This window comes from Pagrus pagrus, assembly GCF_965226575.1.
Source record: "Pagrus pagrus genome assembly, chromosome: 14".
NCBI lineage: Eukaryota > Metazoa > Chordata > Actinopteri > Spariformes > Sparidae > Pagrus > Pagrus pagrus.
The window spans coordinates 26,641,203-26,659,297 of record NC_140198.1 but is presented as its reverse complement, the minus strand read 5'-3'; the positions used below and the strand labels follow the sequence as shown (position 1 = coordinate 26,659,297).

Genomic DNA, 18,095 nt, shown 5'->3' with positions numbered 1-18,095 from the left:
TAAAGTTGTCAGATTGTCTGTTGAGAAACATGTAATTTACATTTAAAGTATTCAGTGCCAATGCTACTGCAAAGAAAACCGAGAACATATGAATATGATACTTGTGCATTAAGTATACTCTGTTTCAAAGATAAACTGTTCTCTGGCAATATAACAGAAGATGTGTCGCAGTATAATCCTGTGTGACAGAACAGACAGACCTATTTTCACATTAGAGCTTCACAGAAAACCACATTTCTATATTTATTCAAGGTGACAAACGAGACTGTTCATGAACATTCAGTGAGATGCAATAAATAAACAATACAAGTATGACACATTACCACACACGACACACTCCAGCATACTATTTCAGCTGAGACTCAGTGTTGGCACTTAAAACACTGAATATACTCAAGCTTCCCTCGTTTCTGTCTCAGCTGGTCCCCTGGCTCAATCCTGGCACTGTCTAGCAGCGACAACTGGCCCACTCTGCTAAGTGCCAACAAAAATGAAAAATAAATGAGATTTTTACACAATACAACATAAATTATTGATGACTGTAGCAAGGTCAGTGCATTATCATGCAGCCTATTACTCTTGCACCTGCACTAAGTCTTCCTGTATCTGAGTGAAAAGTAGAGCTCTGTGATGGTGCTAATAAAACGACAGCCCTGTGAAATTAATGGAGGCATGAATAATGTTGCCAGTCAGCCCACTAAGTCAATGGGATGTACAATGTATTGAAGGTATATAACAGCACTTCTTCTTTGGAATACAATGCTCACTACACATGCTTTCACAGCTCAAAACAACCCAGAAGAGGTCAGCCAGATCAGCCTGTTTGTAGCAGAGTTAGTTTACAAAAGCTAGCTTGTGCATAAAAACAGACTAACTCAATGACAATGTGTATTTTAGAAAAATGTTACTTCTTTCTTACTTGGCCTCTAAACACCATCACCATCTGCTAGTGAAATCTGCAGGCTTAAATTTTGGGGCTCATAATGATGCACAATCTATGATGGCAGCTACCACTTTGCTTGCTTTGTTTGAAATGTGAGAGTTTGTATGTTTGTCACAAGGGGACCAAATCATTCATTCAATCTTGTTTCACCACAATTTAGTCTATAACACTCACGCCAGTAACAGTGACAAGACTCCACTATAGTCTAAATACTTAGGCTGTACTTTAGCAGTTCTTTGAGCTAAATGCAAACATCAGTGTGCTAAAATGCTCACAATGACAATGCTATTGCTAATGTTTTGGAGGAATATATTTTGCCATGTTTACCATCTTAGTGTAGCGTGTTAGCATGAAAGCATTTGAGAATAACCTTTGCCAAGGAGGTTATGTTTACGCCCGTGTCCGTTTGTTGGTTGGTTGGTTTGTTGGCAGGATTATACAAAAACTACTCAACAGATTTCCACAAAACTTGGGTCACAGCCAGGAATAGACCCATTAAACTTTTAGTGCAGCTCGGGATAACCGGGGTGAATCCAGGAACTTCTACTTTTGCGAATTGCAATATGGGTGGTTTTCCACATTTTCGTGAGTTTCTCAGGGAATGATGCATGGATCTTAATGAAAAAAATAGGCATACTTAGGTGGCTGGTATCTATGCGTTAGTACAAAAGGGGAATGTTGGGCCTTGGTGGAGGTATTAACTCTACTAGCACTGATCACAGTATAGCTCAGGCTGATGGGAAATTCATTAGTTTTGCGTGTATGTGGTTAGTCTCACACAACAAGACCTGGACAGCTCTGTGTGGGTGGAGAACGGTCTGGCTGCATCAATTCTCATTCTGGTACAGTGGAAAAAATGCTTTGGCTTGCTCGTAACTATTTCCTTCAAACAATCACAATCATCTTGATCTTAACCAAGATGCAGCGACAGTGCCCCTGCAAAATAGTTTTAGGATGAACATATTTACAGGTGGGGAGGCGAGCCCTGGCAATTAAATGGCTAAATCCCCACAAAATACAAGATGAAAGCTGCCAGCTTGTCCAGGTTCATACTATTAGTGACCATGTTAGTGTCGGACTAACTTGCCATTTTCAGCATGTAGACTGCTAGCTTGGAGGTTGTTGTTGTTTCTTATAGTGACAGCAATTTTGAAAACAGTAAAATGCAGATAGCAGAAGAGAGGAGAATGCCACCCACAGTCCATATCTGCTGAGTCAGACTATCATTTAGTCATAAACCAAAATATAGGGAATTAAAATTATTTAACTTTAACCTGCTTGTGGTGCTAAAGGAAATGTCATGGGATCACCAAAAACCCTGTGGTGAACATTAATATCTGTGTCAAACAAATCATTTCTCTTAAAACCATAAAAGGAAAACTGTGAAAATCACAAAAGTCAGCTGTCAGTAGGAGGATCTATCCCCTGGAGACCATAAAAGTCTGTACAGATTTCATGGTGATCCATCCAATAGCTGTTGAGACATTTCAGTCAGGACCAACAGACCAACTAACACTGCCATCCTTGTGCTACATGTAAGCATTTTGCATGGCTTACTAGTGCACACTTGTGAGCAAAAGCAGACTAATCCACATATAATGTCTACTGTAGTGGAACATTTCCTCTTTCTTACTGTCACTTGGCCTCTAAACTCCAACACCATCTGCTACCAAAATCTGGAGGCTTAAATCTTGGGGCTCAAAGTTATGCAGTGGCTACAAAGGCAACCATGCACAGCACGCTCTGCAAAAGTCAAATAGCAAACAACGGTGCTGTTTTAGTTGAAACTAGAATATATCCGCTTTAAAAAGTTGATGTTTGCATGTGTCACCAGAGGACCAAACCATCCACTCATTCTTGTTTCACCACGTTTTACTCTAGAATTCATCTCAGCATGAGAAACACTGGCAGATGCAAATTACTATGCAGCAGCAGACAGATTACAATCCACCCTGTTACTTTATATTTAAAGGCAATACCCTTCCCTAAAATAAAGTGGTGCTTAAGCAGACTGCTAATGAGATGACTTAGCACAACAAAAAATCTCTGCATTTATAAGCCCAAAGAGGGAATTTACAAAAAAAAAAACAGCATGGAAATAGTTTCCTCACCCCAAAGCACGAGAAGAGGCCATTAAGAGCTTCTATTCCCCTGTGTGACATCAAAGACAAGTAGAGTTTTAGATCAATAAAGCAGAATGTGCAAAACCATGTGAACTACAGTATATTCGTAGGGCAAATACATCTTGCAGGAAAAAGAAATCTATTTAGGAAGAGCCGTGAGTGAGAATGAATTGTGAGTGTGCTGAAGCTCTTGTTCAGTTTAAATGGGTAGAAAAACAGAAATCAAAACATTTTGCCTATAAGCTTGGAGAAATTGCATTGCTCATTTGTGTTCGCCAGCTTGTGCTACAACCCTCAGATATATCAGGGTGGCTTAAAACACTAATGCTACACCAAAGGGTGGGAGACTTGACCTAATTCTGGTCTCCTACTCTCAAGCAAGCATCTCTCATCATTTGGAATTCAAAGGAGATCTTTGCAGGGTGCAGAGGCATCTGATCCCTCCTGCAGCACACGTGGGGTAGAGCAGAGAAAAGCTGTATATTATGCTGGTGGTAGCCTTGATATTGTAACACAGCAAACATTTGTGAGTAGACTGGACAGCGAGACAACAGGGTTGACTTTCAAAGGCCTTTAATCCTGGATGTAATTTCCTTTTGTCGTTAGTCCATGCAAACAACCAAAGGCACCAGTCAAGGTGACTCTGTCTGCTCTCTGTCAGACGACAACTTTTAAACATAGGCTTCAGCCCAGCCTGTTTTATTGTTGTGCTGCTGTCAACAAAAGTATGGTGTCGCATTAATCCTGTCCTTCTCCAAAGTCTTCCTGGTGATGATGTTTATAATCTGTCAAATTCCTCAAAGAAATTGAAATGTTCCAAACATCCTGTAAATGGCCAAAGAAATGACTGCCCATGAAAACTGACATTGCATCCCTCAACAGCAATCTAGCCAAATATCTGCTTAAAGTGTGCTGATGGTTCACCTTAAACTGTACAGTACCTGTGCAAGCAGTTCTGTCTTACAGATATCTTTGCTGACAGCTCTACAATGGTGTCTCCTTGGCCCTTTGCCCTCTAGGTTTACCCTGCGGTCCCTTCTGGCTGCTTCCAGTCCCCACCAGAAATCAAGTCCTACAACTAAAATTCATTGTGACAGTCCTTGTGGCGGCAGGAAATTCAGATGGAACAGATGGTTCAGACAAGAATAGGTTAAAACAGGCAAAGTCAAACTGAAAGGGCCAAATCTCAAAGCTCCTATGGCCATTCCATTGATGTGGAAGCCGAAGAGTTCAGATATTCATTTGAACTTTAATCCCTCATACACTGATTCAATTGTTCAATTTAGAAATCTAGAGAAAGAAGAAATTAGACATTGAGGGAGTCAGACTTTGTTTTAGTACAGTGATCTATGGAAACAATTATTAAGATTTACAGTATGTAGGAAAATCATTTAACTGGATGTGTGATTTTTTAGTTTACTGAAAGTAAACCACCAGTAGTGCACATACATTTCTTCAGAGGGGACTGCACAATGGATGGAATGTGCTATGTTGCTCCTCTCACTCCTCCTTTGTGCTATTGGCTGATTAATCTGAAGACGTGCAGCCAATCATGGTCCATCTGAAGGTATTTTAATGCTGATGAGCTGCTATCCAAAGCAGTAACAAGTGTTGGTGTGTTGTGAGGCAGAAGTCATGTGAGTTGAGATTTCAGTTAAAGGGTAACTCCAACCATTTTACACATTAAAGTATGTTAATAGGTCTTAAAATTTTCCATTTATTTTCGATACAGTTATTTTTGAGTACGTTTTCCTTTACCTAGAAAACACTACACCAACAGCCAATCGCACAGCAGAGAAACAGATGCATGTGGTTGATACATGTTTCCGGCCCCTCCCACTCACAACAACTCAGAATGACGGTGACCACCTGTGTGTCTACTCGACACAAGACAATGAGCAGTCCGACTAGCGAAACGAAAGGTCATACCACTTTGGTTATTTGGAAATAGTTCAGCTACCTGAAGTCTGACAAAGGACAGATCAGCATCAGGTGCAAAATGTATCTGCGACCAGTCCCCAGCAGAACTGGAAACACCACCAACCTCTTCCATCATCTCAAAAGGTACCGTCCCAAACAGTACTCCGAGAGCATGAGTTAGCGCTATCATGCTAGCGCAAGCCTCCCCTCAAGTAGCCAACAGCCCAGCTCCACTGCTTCTACTAGTCAAACTTCAGCTCGACAACCAACAGTTGCTGCTGCTTTTTCAGCCATTGCCCCATATGCGAAGAAACCGAAGCGACACAAAGACAGAACCAGCGCAGTTACATTCTGTATCACTAAACATACAGTATGATGCCTATAAGCATGGTTGAAAAATCAGCTCTACGCAGAGTGTAGGGTAAAGTTGGAGGAGCAGCTCAGAGATGTCACCGTTGATATGTGGTCTGGTCGCATGTCCTCAAGGATACACGTAATGAGTTTTGATGAGAAAAAGTGAATTTAAACATACATTTGTTTACGAAAACACTACCTGTAGATGGGGCACATATTAGACAATCAGTCAGTTTTTCCATTAGAGACTGTTTTTATTCCTTTTTGATCGTTGACACACAAATTAATGTGAAGTTAAAGTACAGGTAGGTGTATTTTGAAATATTTTTTCTGCACTGACATTTAAAGAGGTGTCTCAATAAATATAGCTCCATATATGCCACATTTACATATAAAAAATATACATATTACAATAATTTCACCATTTCTCTGACACCAATAATCAAACTGGGATTTCATCTAGAGGGTATGAAACCAGTTTTCCTTTTTCTAGGCTCTATAGCTCTGTAATTCTGCCAGGACTAATCAGAGGAGAAATCAAAATAAATAATAATATAAAAAAATAGACACATGTATATAGTATTAGTATCTCTATATTAGAAAGGCATATACTGTTATCACAGTTTCAAATACTGCCCAAAGAGACTGCAGGTAAGGATGTATTTAAAATCTTTTTGGAAAAGGTTATGCTTCCACTTTTGAACCTGTTACAGGCCTAAGAGTCTTAGACTTTGCCATGGAGTGTCTGTGAGGAGGACAAAGAGGTGTTTTAGAGCCTCTTACCTCCCGTTGACTGGCAGGCATTAAGGCCAGATGGCTGAGGGTAGATCAGTGGACAGTCAAGTTCATGAATGCTCACAAAGAAGTGAGGGCAACTCAGTGACTGAAATGAAACCAATATTTGACTCTGTAAACTGTGAGTATCTAATGACCAAACCTCTATTTCATCTTTATGACTGTCAGTGACATTAAACAATCAACAGCAACAAGAAACCAATGACTGCACCATACTGCATCTGCTTATGACTTCACAATGATTAAAATAAATTACAATGATTTGTATTACAGCTGCACAGCTTTTGTTAAGTATGCATTCACATTTGTTGCATTGTGTGCTAAAAATGTCTTTTAAACAATAAAAATGCTGTGTTTAGCTTTCACTGGTTCTCGCTGCTGATTAAATGAAAATTCTATGTTCTCTTCTTGCACCATAACAGGTGCTCTCACACCTGCCATGCAGCAATTGAATCAAACTCTGGCACATCTACACCCTCAGAGCAATTCGTCTGGGAAGGTGAGAAAGCCCTGATCAAAGTCAGAGAGCTAATGTTGGAGCACTTCCAAGTTTAGTGCGAACGTTATGAGAGGGAAAACTAATCGGAATAAATGCGGCACATAATGGGCTGACTATGTAGAGATGCATTCTAGTCAGGAGTGGTGTACACAGACATTTTGCATCTGCTCAGCTGTCAGCATGCATTACAAGCTTCAGCCTGCAGCGCTTGTTTTCCTTGTAAAGAAACTGGGAACAGGTCATGATGACATTCCATCACTTCAAGCATTCCTTGTGCATTGTGTGTAATAGTGGCACGGCATTTTTACAACATAGTTTTAAATACACACTGACATTTACACACAACATCTAACAGATGCTCTAAGCCAGCAAGACTAACAGCACTGCGCAGTATTCATGACTGAGATGATATAGCACTTTAAAATAAAGTTAGACATTTGGTCACAAACACATAATCACAGTGATTAGTTGTACTGAACTGCAGGAGATTCTTCAAAGAGTACATGTATGTTGATGTAAGCTTCAACTCACTCACTCACAAAAGAGATTTTAACAGAGCCAGTTATTGTTCCCTCACTGCAGAAATGACAGGAAAAAGTGACTGTGAATTGCTGCAGCAGAAAAATATTGCTAAGCACTTGATCCTGATCATTGCCATCAATGCCTACATTTGAAAAGCCACATACAATCACAACAGTTGGCAGAGCACTCATGTCACCCCACTCGACACTCAGTTGGATCTAAGTAAATATAGTGATTTTCTCATCTTGACTGAGCCCTCAGAATCAAACAATTTCAGAACTGTCTTGAGTCTGCAATCAAAAGTTAAGCTTGGATAGTCAGTATTGACCCTGAGGACACATGTTTGTGTATCCCCAGGCTAAAATGGTCAAAAGCTCTGGGAAAAAGCTAAGTAAGTGGACCTTTGGTTTGTCACGAGCAATGATTTGAACAATCAACAGAAAATCTCTTCAACAGCACAGAGTGGTGACAGTATAAACTAGTCAACCAGCTGATTCATGTGTTGCTCTCTCAAGCCACACCGCCATTACTGAAGTGGTATAATCAAACTGAACGCACTTTTACTGACACAGCTGGTTGGCAGTCCCCTCTGATGGATGGAGGTATCCACTGTGCAAGGAAGAAATCATCTTTATATTCCCAGTGAATCAAATGACTCCCTTGAATTTGGAAGGGAGTGGGAATCACCATTACAGTCTGCAGCTCTAACTGACCCAACTTTATAAAATCACAGGCAGCCACTCCCAGTTCCCACAATCACACAAAACAGTTACCTGCCCAGCACAGAATGATAGAGAGCTTAATTAACTGGTGGCTAGGTGATCAAACCACTCCACCTTACATTTGTATTTCTCACCTCTGGAGCGCTGAAAGGCTCTATCAGTGCTAATACCACCTCAACAGAATTTATAAAACCTGCAGAATTTAAATCAGGGAGATCAAATGCTCTGTGGAGTTCAAGTTAGTGGTTTTGAATTGATGAGTTCATGCAACAGGTAGGCACAGTGTGTTTGAATATTACGATAACTAGACTTAATCTGGATTCATAGTCGATGCAAAGGGTAAATGGATTCCTGCTGTAGATGCAGTAGCCACAGTGAAAGTTTTGATTTATAGCAGACTTTCCTCCCTTTGGACTGCTGTATTGTTAGAATATGGCAAAATTATTGCAAACTATTGATTATTAAACTGCTTTTCTATTGGATGGCCCGCTCCATATGCAAACCATGCTCTTTTGCCCAAAACAGGCTTTTCCTAGTTGTTTTGGAAACAGCTGCCCCTGTAGTGAGTCTTTGTGAGACTGGGACTGGGATGGATTAAAACGGAGCACATCAGACAGAGGGTGAATACGTTGCTGCAGTAATGATCAATGAAAATTGATTGAATTATTGAAGCATGCATGAGCACTAAAATGAACAGAATTTATTTTATTTTATGTCACCTTAATTTTACCAGAAAGACCCATTGGGTTCAAAATCTCTTTTAGAATGATTATGGGAAAAGTGCCGCTCAAAAACAGTTGACAATGACTGGCTGATCCACGCATTACAAAGTATCTTCTCAAAGTGAACATTATTTTGCGGGCATGGATGGATCAGTCTTCTTACATTTTAATTTTTTGGAACAAATGTTACTTTGGATTGCTGCTATAGCCCTGTACACAGGTTGACCATCTTTAAGTGAAAGATCGACTGACACTATGATCAACGACACTATTGTTTGAGATTTTATGACTGCAAACATGAAATCTTGATACATTACTATTAAACTGTGTAATTCTGCTGCTTCTGTCTCCCTGGTTCCTTGTGTAGAGGTTTGGATTTTCTCCTTTATGATTTATAAATATATGATATTGTATTACCGTCACAGTGGTCTTTGATAAGCCATCAGTTATCCGTTCATATTTAATGTCACACTTAACCCTGATTACTCTAAATAATACAGTGTACACTGACGTGATGTGTTGTACACTCCCCTAGCCCTCTGTTTGCTTTTGGCTTCAGCTCAAGGACCAAATCTTTCAGCCTTTTTTCTCTGTCTCTCACTCTCCCACTATCACCTTTCTGGTGTTTTAAAACTCAGCCTTTTCTCTTTGAATGTTACAATCTAATCTCTCAGGTGCTGAGAACCTTTGCTGCAAACACTGTTGCCTTCAAATTGAGAATAACTAAATAAAAACCTTTGACATATAAGAAATAGAGTGACTCTCTTATCAACACACCATGGATAGCGTTTGTTGTGGGGTTTCTTATGACTATCACAAAGTAAGATTAGTGTCTTATCCAGCCATCTTTGGGTTTAACTCAGCTTCCTGGTATCATGAAGCTGGACTACCATGGTAACCTATGCTGCATGGCTAACCTGGTCCTAAGCGGGATCAGTTCAGTGAATCAGATCAGAGAATATCAACAGCCTGCCCTGAGTCACTCTACCGACGTGTACAAAAGTGGCTACCTGCTTTAAGAAAAAAAAGTAACAAGTGATAAAAATCACAGAGCGACATTTTACATTGGAGTAGAATCACTTTTTTTCCCAGCCTAACAACCTAATGGTGATTATTAAAGCTGTATATTAGTTCACTTTTGCTCCAAAGAGGATTCCTGTAGTGTAGTTAACCTTTGCTTTTATTCTGTAAAAGCAGCTCAGCATAATCAGATGTATGTTGAGCAGGGCTCCAGAGTGCGACCAATTTGGTCGCATATGCGACCAAAATATTTAATAGTGCGACTAAAAAAAATTCTAGGTCGCACTGGTGCACCTGACGCTGCTCGGGTGAAAACATAAATTTCTTCCGCAAGCGCAGGATCTCTCTTTGCTCGCCTGATGGCATCGTGGTCTAAACCAATAAGAGACATAGCTCAGGGCGGGTCTTTGCCTCTGATTGGCTGTCGTCCTTTTCACTGCTCTAAGTTGTGTGAGTTAAAAAAATGCGAGCGACCTGAGCAGGCTGAGCGCCAGAGTAGCCTAACTGAAACAGAAAAGAAAATAAACGCGACAAAACGAGTGAAAATGAAGAGAGGTAGAAACATTGAAAGCTTTTTCATTAAGAAAACTAAGCCTACTCTTACAACCAGCCCTACTGTCATTCCATCCATCCCCACTGAGAGTCCATCCAGCCAAGACACGGAGACCTCGGCCTCGGTGACGGTCCCTGGGAAGATGCCAAGCCCCGGTCCTTCGGCGATAATGTCAGATTCGGAACCAGAGGAGACAACCGAGTCTGAGATAGAGCCCGGCCCCGAGACTCAGATTAAAAAGCCCAAAATTTATTCTTTCAGACATGACTGGTTGACACAATTTCCCTGGCTGAGATACGATAAAGGACGGAATGCAATGCACTGCATTTACTGTCGGGAGTGCGGTCAGAATATGGCCGGTAATAGTGCATTCGTAGGCGAGGCAACGACGTTTCGTATCGAAACATTAAAAAAGCACAACATGTCAAAAAAGCATACTATATGCCGTGACAAATGTGTAGATAAAGTGGCCCCTCTCCCAGCTGCATTTCAGAGGCAGGCAGCATTAATCAGGTCCTCTGAGGAATCCGAAATGATCATAAAATTTAATGTGGCATACAACATTGCAAAGGAGGAAATGCCGTTCACCAAATTTAAGTCAGAGATTATTTTGATGAAGAAAAATGGCTTAAACGTCAACCCGACCTACAGCAATGATACGGCATGTGCCCAATTTATTGGTGTAATAGGAGACACATTGAAGAAGAAGACAGCTGCGGACGTTGGTAACGCCACGTATATGTCTTTCATGATTGACGGCGACACAGACATCTCTACAAAGGAGTGCGTGATTATCTACAGCCGCATTTTGCGGAAAGGACGGCCGGTCAACATATTAATTGGACACGTTGAGGTGGAGCATGGACATGCACAAGGTAAGTTTGAAGGCCCAGCCACATTACAGCATGAGAGATAATGAAATAGAAATCTTAAGAAAATTGTATAGTATTCCTAAATATTATTAAAAATGAATAAATAAAAAGTTAAGTAGGCTAAGCTCACATAAACAGTTTTCCTTTTGCAATCTATAGGCTAGTGACCTGTATGATCCTTTTATTCTTTAGGAATTTATGCTGCCACAAAGCAAGCATTTGCTGCGCTTGGGCATCAGTGTGCAGATTGGCTGGGGAAAACGGTTGCTCTGGGTGCTGATGGTGCTGCAGTTAACCTAGGCCACAAGGGGGGCGTTATAGCCCTTTTACAAAGAGATGCAGGAGATTTCGTTGTGCCCTTTCACTGTATGCCTCACAGGTAGGCCTAATTATATAGGCTGTTGTGCATTTTCTCATATTAATGTAGTTTATCTTTGTAGATTAATTGTGATGTATCTTTACAGATTGGAATTGGCTATGTTGTCAGTCCAGAGGGACAATGCTATGATTGGTCAAGTATATGATCTGCTACATTTGGTGTGGAAGACCTACCATTTTAGTCCAAAATCAATGAGGGAGCTGAAGGCCATTGGAGCAGACCTGGGAGTGGATGTCCTAGTCCCCGGTGGGGTTAAAGGAACACGATGGCTTCCACATGTCTCCAGGGCCCTGGAGACATTCCTCAGACCCGGACAGAATGGCCATGGCCAGTTCACTGCAGTCTACTGTCATATGGACCATTTGGCAGGGTCCTCTGCCAATGCAGATATTGCAGGACGAGCCAGAAAGGTTAGTGGATTTCCACAGGAAATGTACTAAATTAGTGCCATTTTAACTTCAGTCATTTTCCCTGCCCAGAATGTTGTTTATTCATGTTGAAGGCTATATGAATATATGCTCTGGTTGTGTGATACAGGTCAAGAAATCAATGGAAGATGCCACTTTTGTGGCTTTTTGTCACTTTCTGGCTGATGTTTTTGCTGGAATAACCAAGTTCAGTCTCCTACTTCAGAAAAATGAGACCATCCTACCTCAGGTAAGGGAGATGAAATGGGATTACATTTTCAATTATGTTTGTTATTAGCTTCAGCTGTATTTATAAAAGTGCTTGATATGTCTAAACAGGCAGTTTGTGCTCTTGAAAATCTGCTGGTGACCACAGAGGTGATGGCTGCAAGACCTAAGCCTGGGGGCAGACTGTCACAGTTCATGGCTGACCTTAGGCTGCAGAGGAGGCAGCAGGATAAGCAGGGTGAAATGCCACTCTACAAATTCCAGGTACATTTGTGGTTTTGTTTCTGATATAGGAATGTATATATATATATATAATATCTAACTCACAATTTGTGTTTATGCTTTATGTCCCACACAGACAGTTACACTCAACGGGGAAGTCTCTAAGCTGGCAGAAGATGGTGGTGCTATCACTAAACTACACAGAGCAATGGAGACAACAATCAAATCTACTGTCAAACACTTGAAAGCAAGATTCTGTAGCCTCCTAGGCAAGTGTACTCCCCTGTCTTATGAACACATTGATAGATCAGACATTATGTTAATCATTTTATTAAAATGTCTTTATCCTTCCAATAGGAGAGGATGCTACCCAATCTGCCACAACTAAGGCTGTCAAATGCTTCAACATCTTCAATCATGATAGCTGGCCAGAAGACCAAGAGGAGTTAGTGGACCATGGTGCAGATGACCTAGCATTTCTCTTGGATCACTTCTCCCCTGTCCTCACAAGGTAGCATAGTGGACCACTACACAATGGTATGTAGTAGTGCTGGTGGCAATCATGTTAATTTAAACACTGATTGGCTGTTTAATCCATGTCAATTTCAGAAATGGTGTTAACACTGAGTTGGCAAAAGAAGAGTTTGTGGGCCTGAAGCTGTTAATTGCCAGGATGTTCAAGGACAAGACCTACCTCAGCCTCTGGGAGCTGATGTTAACCAGAGAGCCATACTGTTCAGAGTACAAGGTTTTACTCTTTTTCTTTTTAATGACATTTTTATATCAATATCAATGTCAACTTTGACATAAAAAAACAACTTTGACAGCTTGTACATGCCAATGAGAATGTGTTTGATTTTGTGTGTGTGTATGTGTATATATATATATGTGTATTGTTTTTTGTATATTTTTCAGAACATACTACACCTGGTCCACATTCTGCTGGTCCTCCCAGTGTCTTCTGCGGTTTGTGAGAGAGGATTCTCTTCACAGAAGAGAATTAAATCAGATGCAAGAGCATCACTCCACACAGACACAGTGGAAGATCTCATCAGAATCAGTGTGGAGGGGCCTAGTTTGGAGGATTTTGATGCTAGGGAGAGTGTGGCAAACTGGTTCAGCCAAGGCCAAAGGGCAAGAAGGCCAAATTACAAGTGTTGGCCATCTGAGGGGCATGTGCCAGCAAGAGGAGACCTGCTATAAGACTTTGGAAGACTTTAGCACTTTTATTTGGAAATGTTTTATTTTACTTGAAATGTTTAAGTTTGACCATTCATTTAAGCACAAGCACTTTTATTTGGAAATGTTTTATTTTGCTTAATGTTTTGGTTTGCTAATGTTTTAGTTTATGTTTTAAATGTTCAATTTCAGCACTTTAAACACTTTATTTTTCTTTTATATATATATATATATATAATTGGGCTGAAAATTAAGAAAATCATTTCTCTACACCTTATTGTTGTTAAAAAATCATTCACATTATATGAAAGTTATGGAAAGCTATAAAAAGGTGACCTTTTGGCGTTAAAGGCGACGCAATGAAAAATGTGGGTGCACCTAAATTTTCTGCTGGTGCACCTAAAAAAAAAAGTTAGGTGCACCAGTGCAACCAATGCAAAAAGTTAGTCTGGAGCCCTGTTGAGGATTAAATCATGAGACTCAATGAGATTATAACTGTAAATAAAAAGCGTACCCACTGTTAGCCTTTTTTTGCACAGATTATTTGTTGCTCTCAACTCAGTTTTGGCAGCAGAAACTGCCTGACCACTTAAGGGCCACCCACGCCAAGAACCACTGCAACAAAAACTACAACAAAAACTACAACAGTAACTACAAAATAACAATGTGAGCAACCATACTGATGAACAATAAACAGTGATGCCAAGCACATGGAATGTCCAGTTGTTTAGTTTTACATTAAGGCCATTCTGCGGCAGTATGTCTCAGGTACGTTATGATTTTTATGTGTAATTTGTAGCCAAATATACATCAATATAAGCGTTTAATAAGTTGTAACCCAGACTGAGTTATAGAGTGTAGAGAGAGAGTGGACCATCTAAAAAGTCTTTCCAAAAATGCCATCAATTAGCTTACTTTAAAGAAGTAGGCTAAAAAACAATATTATAATCACTCCTGCAACATTATGTTGTACAAAAATATCCCAAAAATCCAGGTTGACACCCTACACCGGGATGAATTTTGATTTGCTGTCAGTGTTTCTATCGTTCACAATCATAAAAAACATAATAATTCCCACAGTTAGCTTTATTTTCTTATTTTCAGCCTAAATCTTATATCAGATTAAGAATTCCACTCATGATCAGATTGGAAACCAGTTGATAACCAGATATCAAGAGTGACAAGTGGGCACGTTGAACCCAGGTAGTCAGACTGATTCAAATCAGACTGATTTGAATGTTTCCAACATAACTCAAAACTTTCTAAACTTTATGACAAATTTCTCAATCCTGCGCAGTGAAAATCTCTGTAGCACTGTTTATTCTTTGCTTGCAGCAGTACTGTTATAAGCACAACTTATCACTTTGTAGAGACAACCCATTTTTTGTTTGAGTGAACATGAGCTTTCTGAAAATGTTTTTTCCTGCAGCATTATGTTCAGTAACTCCATGGTGCTATTAACTGTTGTGTGTATTTTAAGCTCTGTGTAATCTCAGAGTTCTGGTCAATGTGCAATTTGAAAACAAACTGTATCAGTAAACTTACAATAACTAGCAGCTGGTGACTCTTCAATTCAATTCAAAAAACTTTATTTGTCCCCAGGGGCAATTAAAGGCACATGGAGTAGTTGTACACAGACTCAAACAAGTCAGCACGTTAAGTACACAAGTCAGCATGTTAGTTATACAAAGTAAAGCTGGTTTCCAATATGCGCATGCCTACACCCTTTTATGAATGTTTCTGTGGTATTATATAACAGAGCTATGATAGATTCTACTTTGGGGCCCAGCTAGTGTCGTCCTTCTTCAGCTACTGGCTGTTCTTTTTGGCTGCCTCTGAAGATTACTTTAAGGCCTGATGTAAGCTTTGATCAAAATCCTTCAGTAAACTGGTGAATGTGAATGTGAATTCAAATCAACAGCATTCTACTGCTTCTACATGTGTCTCATCTACTCTTGTCTTCCCATGACGATGCGAGTTCTCTAATGTAAGCAAATCACTTGGTGTTGGACTGGAGCTACAGGTCTTTGCTGATCCCCAGCCTCATTTAGGGAGAAGTCATTAGTGTTCTGCAGTACCAGCGGGCCATGGACTAAACACACAATTGTGCTATATCTACTGCAGAGGGGAGGGCAGTCATACTACTTTTATTAACAATGGTAGTTTATCTCACATTTCTCTTTAAACAAGAATATAGGTCCTTGTGTAACCCCGTTCCATAAAAACATTCAAGGAAGCAGCTGTGTGCGGCACTTTAACAGATTGGGGGCTGGTACCCACACATACATTTGCAAAACCAACCAATTAGTCCTTATCCTTGAAGTCTTGTCTCTTGTAAAACCAAAAGCTATTGTTTGAAAAATTCTTCCAATAAAGTGTAGCCTTATGTCGCACTCTGTTTTGGAATGAGGCGAAGAAGAGGCAACACTAAAAAACAGACTCAGACAAGCCACACAAAGGTGACATTTATGCTTTCTTGGAACAGTGTCATTTCAAATGTATCTACTGTTTGTACAACAGATCAAGGACTCCCATGCACACACCAAGCATTAGGGATGGGTATCAAGGACTATATTGATACTATATTGATACTGGTTCCTGATTCACCAGTACCACAATATTGATAAACTCCATATTAAGGATGAGCATTTAAAGCAAAGATGTCATTCAATAGTTACCAGAACTATTTGACGATTATTCAATTGTTCAAAGATCTGCTCTTTGTATGTATTGTAGCATATACTGTAGTGGCATGGGCCTATACTGATTTCATGTGGAAAAGACCATGCTACACATGTTTTACAGGAGCCCCGTGAAAATAACAAGATTCTATGAAGGCCTGTAACAACTCAATACCTGGTGGTATTACATTATTTCCAGGCACCGGTAAAAACAAGGGAAAAACCATTTTTCAAACAAAACCATATTCACATGAACTATTCAAATATTTTTTATTGAACTACTGTTCAAATATTCAATCATGACCAATCCCTACTCCAGGTCAAACGGTGCTGCTATGTAACTGTGGTCCACACTGCCTGCCTGTTTAGTGTGTGACGGCTGCATTGCTGAAATGCTGCTGCTAATTTGCGTGTGTGTGCGTCCTCACAGGCAGCTCTGCTGCTGCAGCATGGCTCCTGCCAATTATCATCAATAATTATAATGACGTGATTTTCCTTTTCCCCTGTTGAAAGAAAGGGCAGGGAGAAAATGAGGCAGAGAAAGAGAAAGAAAAATAGATTGTATAGGAAAAAAACTGCCCTTCATATGTTGTGTTTATTCTCTTCATGTCTGTGACATGTTCTACAGATACAGACATTATCTGCGTGAGCTGCGCTACTCACCAGAAGTGTGGCTGCCCTAACCCTCAACAGGGAGGTCAAAATGAAAAGCAAGAAGTTGTACCGTCCACACGTGGTGCTCATGTAGCCAGTGTGTTCAGCCCGTAGTTAATTCATTCTAACGTACCGTAGCTGGCATTTTCTGATCATCCCTAATGATGGCGAAGGTGCTGTTGCCATGATTACATTTGAAATTTCGCGACAGGGTGCAGTCATGGCTGAGAGGGCAAAGCTTTCAAAGCTTTTTAAGTGTGGGCCCACCTTATTAAATTTAATGAAAAAGCCACTAAATACAATGTAATACAAACACTATGTGAAACGGTAATTGTGTGTACGGGGGTAACACCTGCAACCTCATTAAAATGTTACAAATATAACATTGGGTTGTGTTGTGTTTCTGAATTTGAGGTAGTGTGTCATAAGGAAGAACTTGTTTATTTTATTATTAGCACACCACTGTAGTCACCTCTGTTTCCCACTGTTGCTATGACAAAGAGAGACAGACCAACTCTCACATCCTGAAAGTCTTTGAGGGGGTCTTTTAAAATCACAATGTCAAGACAGAACAGATGAGTTTCTCCATTGTACCTATCTATGACTTCTAAACTAAGTAAAACCAATGGTGTGCCAAGCAACCAGCTGTTGCATTGTTCCAGATGAAAGGTTAACCAGTGGCTGTATCACAGCCTTATGTGAAGGAAGGCTAATTCTGTCCCATTCAGAGTCATTATTTTTCACATTAACTTGATATTATAGAGTTTCTACATAAAGAACATGGGGAGGTCCAAACAAAACAAGCAGTGCTGTTAAATGTTCAAGTTACTGCATAATGCTGAGACTTCTGCATTGAGACTCTATATTGAGTCTACTTTTCTTGCTCACATTTGAGAAAATAGGCTTATGAGTCAGCAAAAAATCATAGATGTCATGCTAAAATTACACAATGTCAGGTGATTTTTCCCCATAGCGCACTATAATGATCATAATGACCCACAGGAGTATTGTGGCACTATTTTCCTGCTCCACAGAGTAGCCTCCAAGCAGGACATTTCAGTAAGCAGGCATACTTGCAGAATATACAGAATTTATATAGAGTTATAGAATTAAATGACAGCAGTCATTATTAATTAGGTTTTAAATAATGCAAATAACATAAACTAAAGTACATATCTCAACAGACAAAGCTCATATTTAGCTGCTAACATGCCAACACTTCTGCCCTGGATGCTACAATTCAGCAGCCGCCTTCAAAGGGGACATTTAAACAATCCAGGACATTCAGCCTGTGTGGTGA

At 40.1% G+C, this 18,095-nt stretch overlaps 2 protein-coding genes across 6 annotated transcripts in view; one reads left to right on the top strand and one right to left on the bottom strand.

Moving 5' to 3' along the window:
• The window catches only part of LOC311269995 (protein turtle homolog B-like), a 146,268-nt gene that overhangs the window by 115,893 nt on the left and 12,280 nt on the right, over positions 1-18,095 (bottom strand). The window lies entirely within an intron of this gene.
• LOC311269942 (zinc finger protein 862-like) lies at positions 9,858-13,639 on the top strand. 2 transcript variants are annotated; one of them, XM_084374505.1, is made up of 9 exons: positions 9,858-11,048; positions 11,238-11,424; positions 11,510-11,834; positions 11,962-12,081; positions 12,171-12,323; positions 12,418-12,550; positions 12,639-12,792; positions 12,891-13,029; positions 13,197-13,639. In XM_084374505.1, exons 1-9 carry the CDS (start codon positions 9,980-9,982, stop codon positions 13,482-13,484), a joined length of 2,568 nt encoding a protein of 855 aa, XP_084230631.1. In that variant the 5' UTR covers positions 9,858-9,979; the 3' UTR covers positions 13,485-13,639. The 2 variants fall into 2 exon arrangements, with proteins under 2 accessions (XP_084230631.1, XP_084230632.1); XM_084374506.1 differs by lacking the exon at positions 13,197-13,639 and having other exon boundaries at positions 12,639-12,818; positions 12,891-12,942.

What these genes read in the sequence shown, in the direction of transcription:
- LOC311269942 (XM_084374505.1), top strand. Translation starts at nt 9,980, where the DNA reads ATGGCATCGTGGTCTAAACCAATAAGAGACATAGCTCAGGGCGGGTCT. An exon ending in TTTCACTGTATGCCTCACAG is followed by an intron (nt 11,425 to 11,509) that starts GTAGGCCTAATT and finishes GTATCTTTACAG; the next exon opens with ATTGGAATTGGCTATGTTGT. An exon ending in AAGATTCTGTAGCCTCCTAG is followed by an intron (nt 12,551 to 12,638) that starts GCAAGTGTACTC and finishes TCCTTCCAATAG; the next exon opens with GAGAGGATGCTACCCAATCT.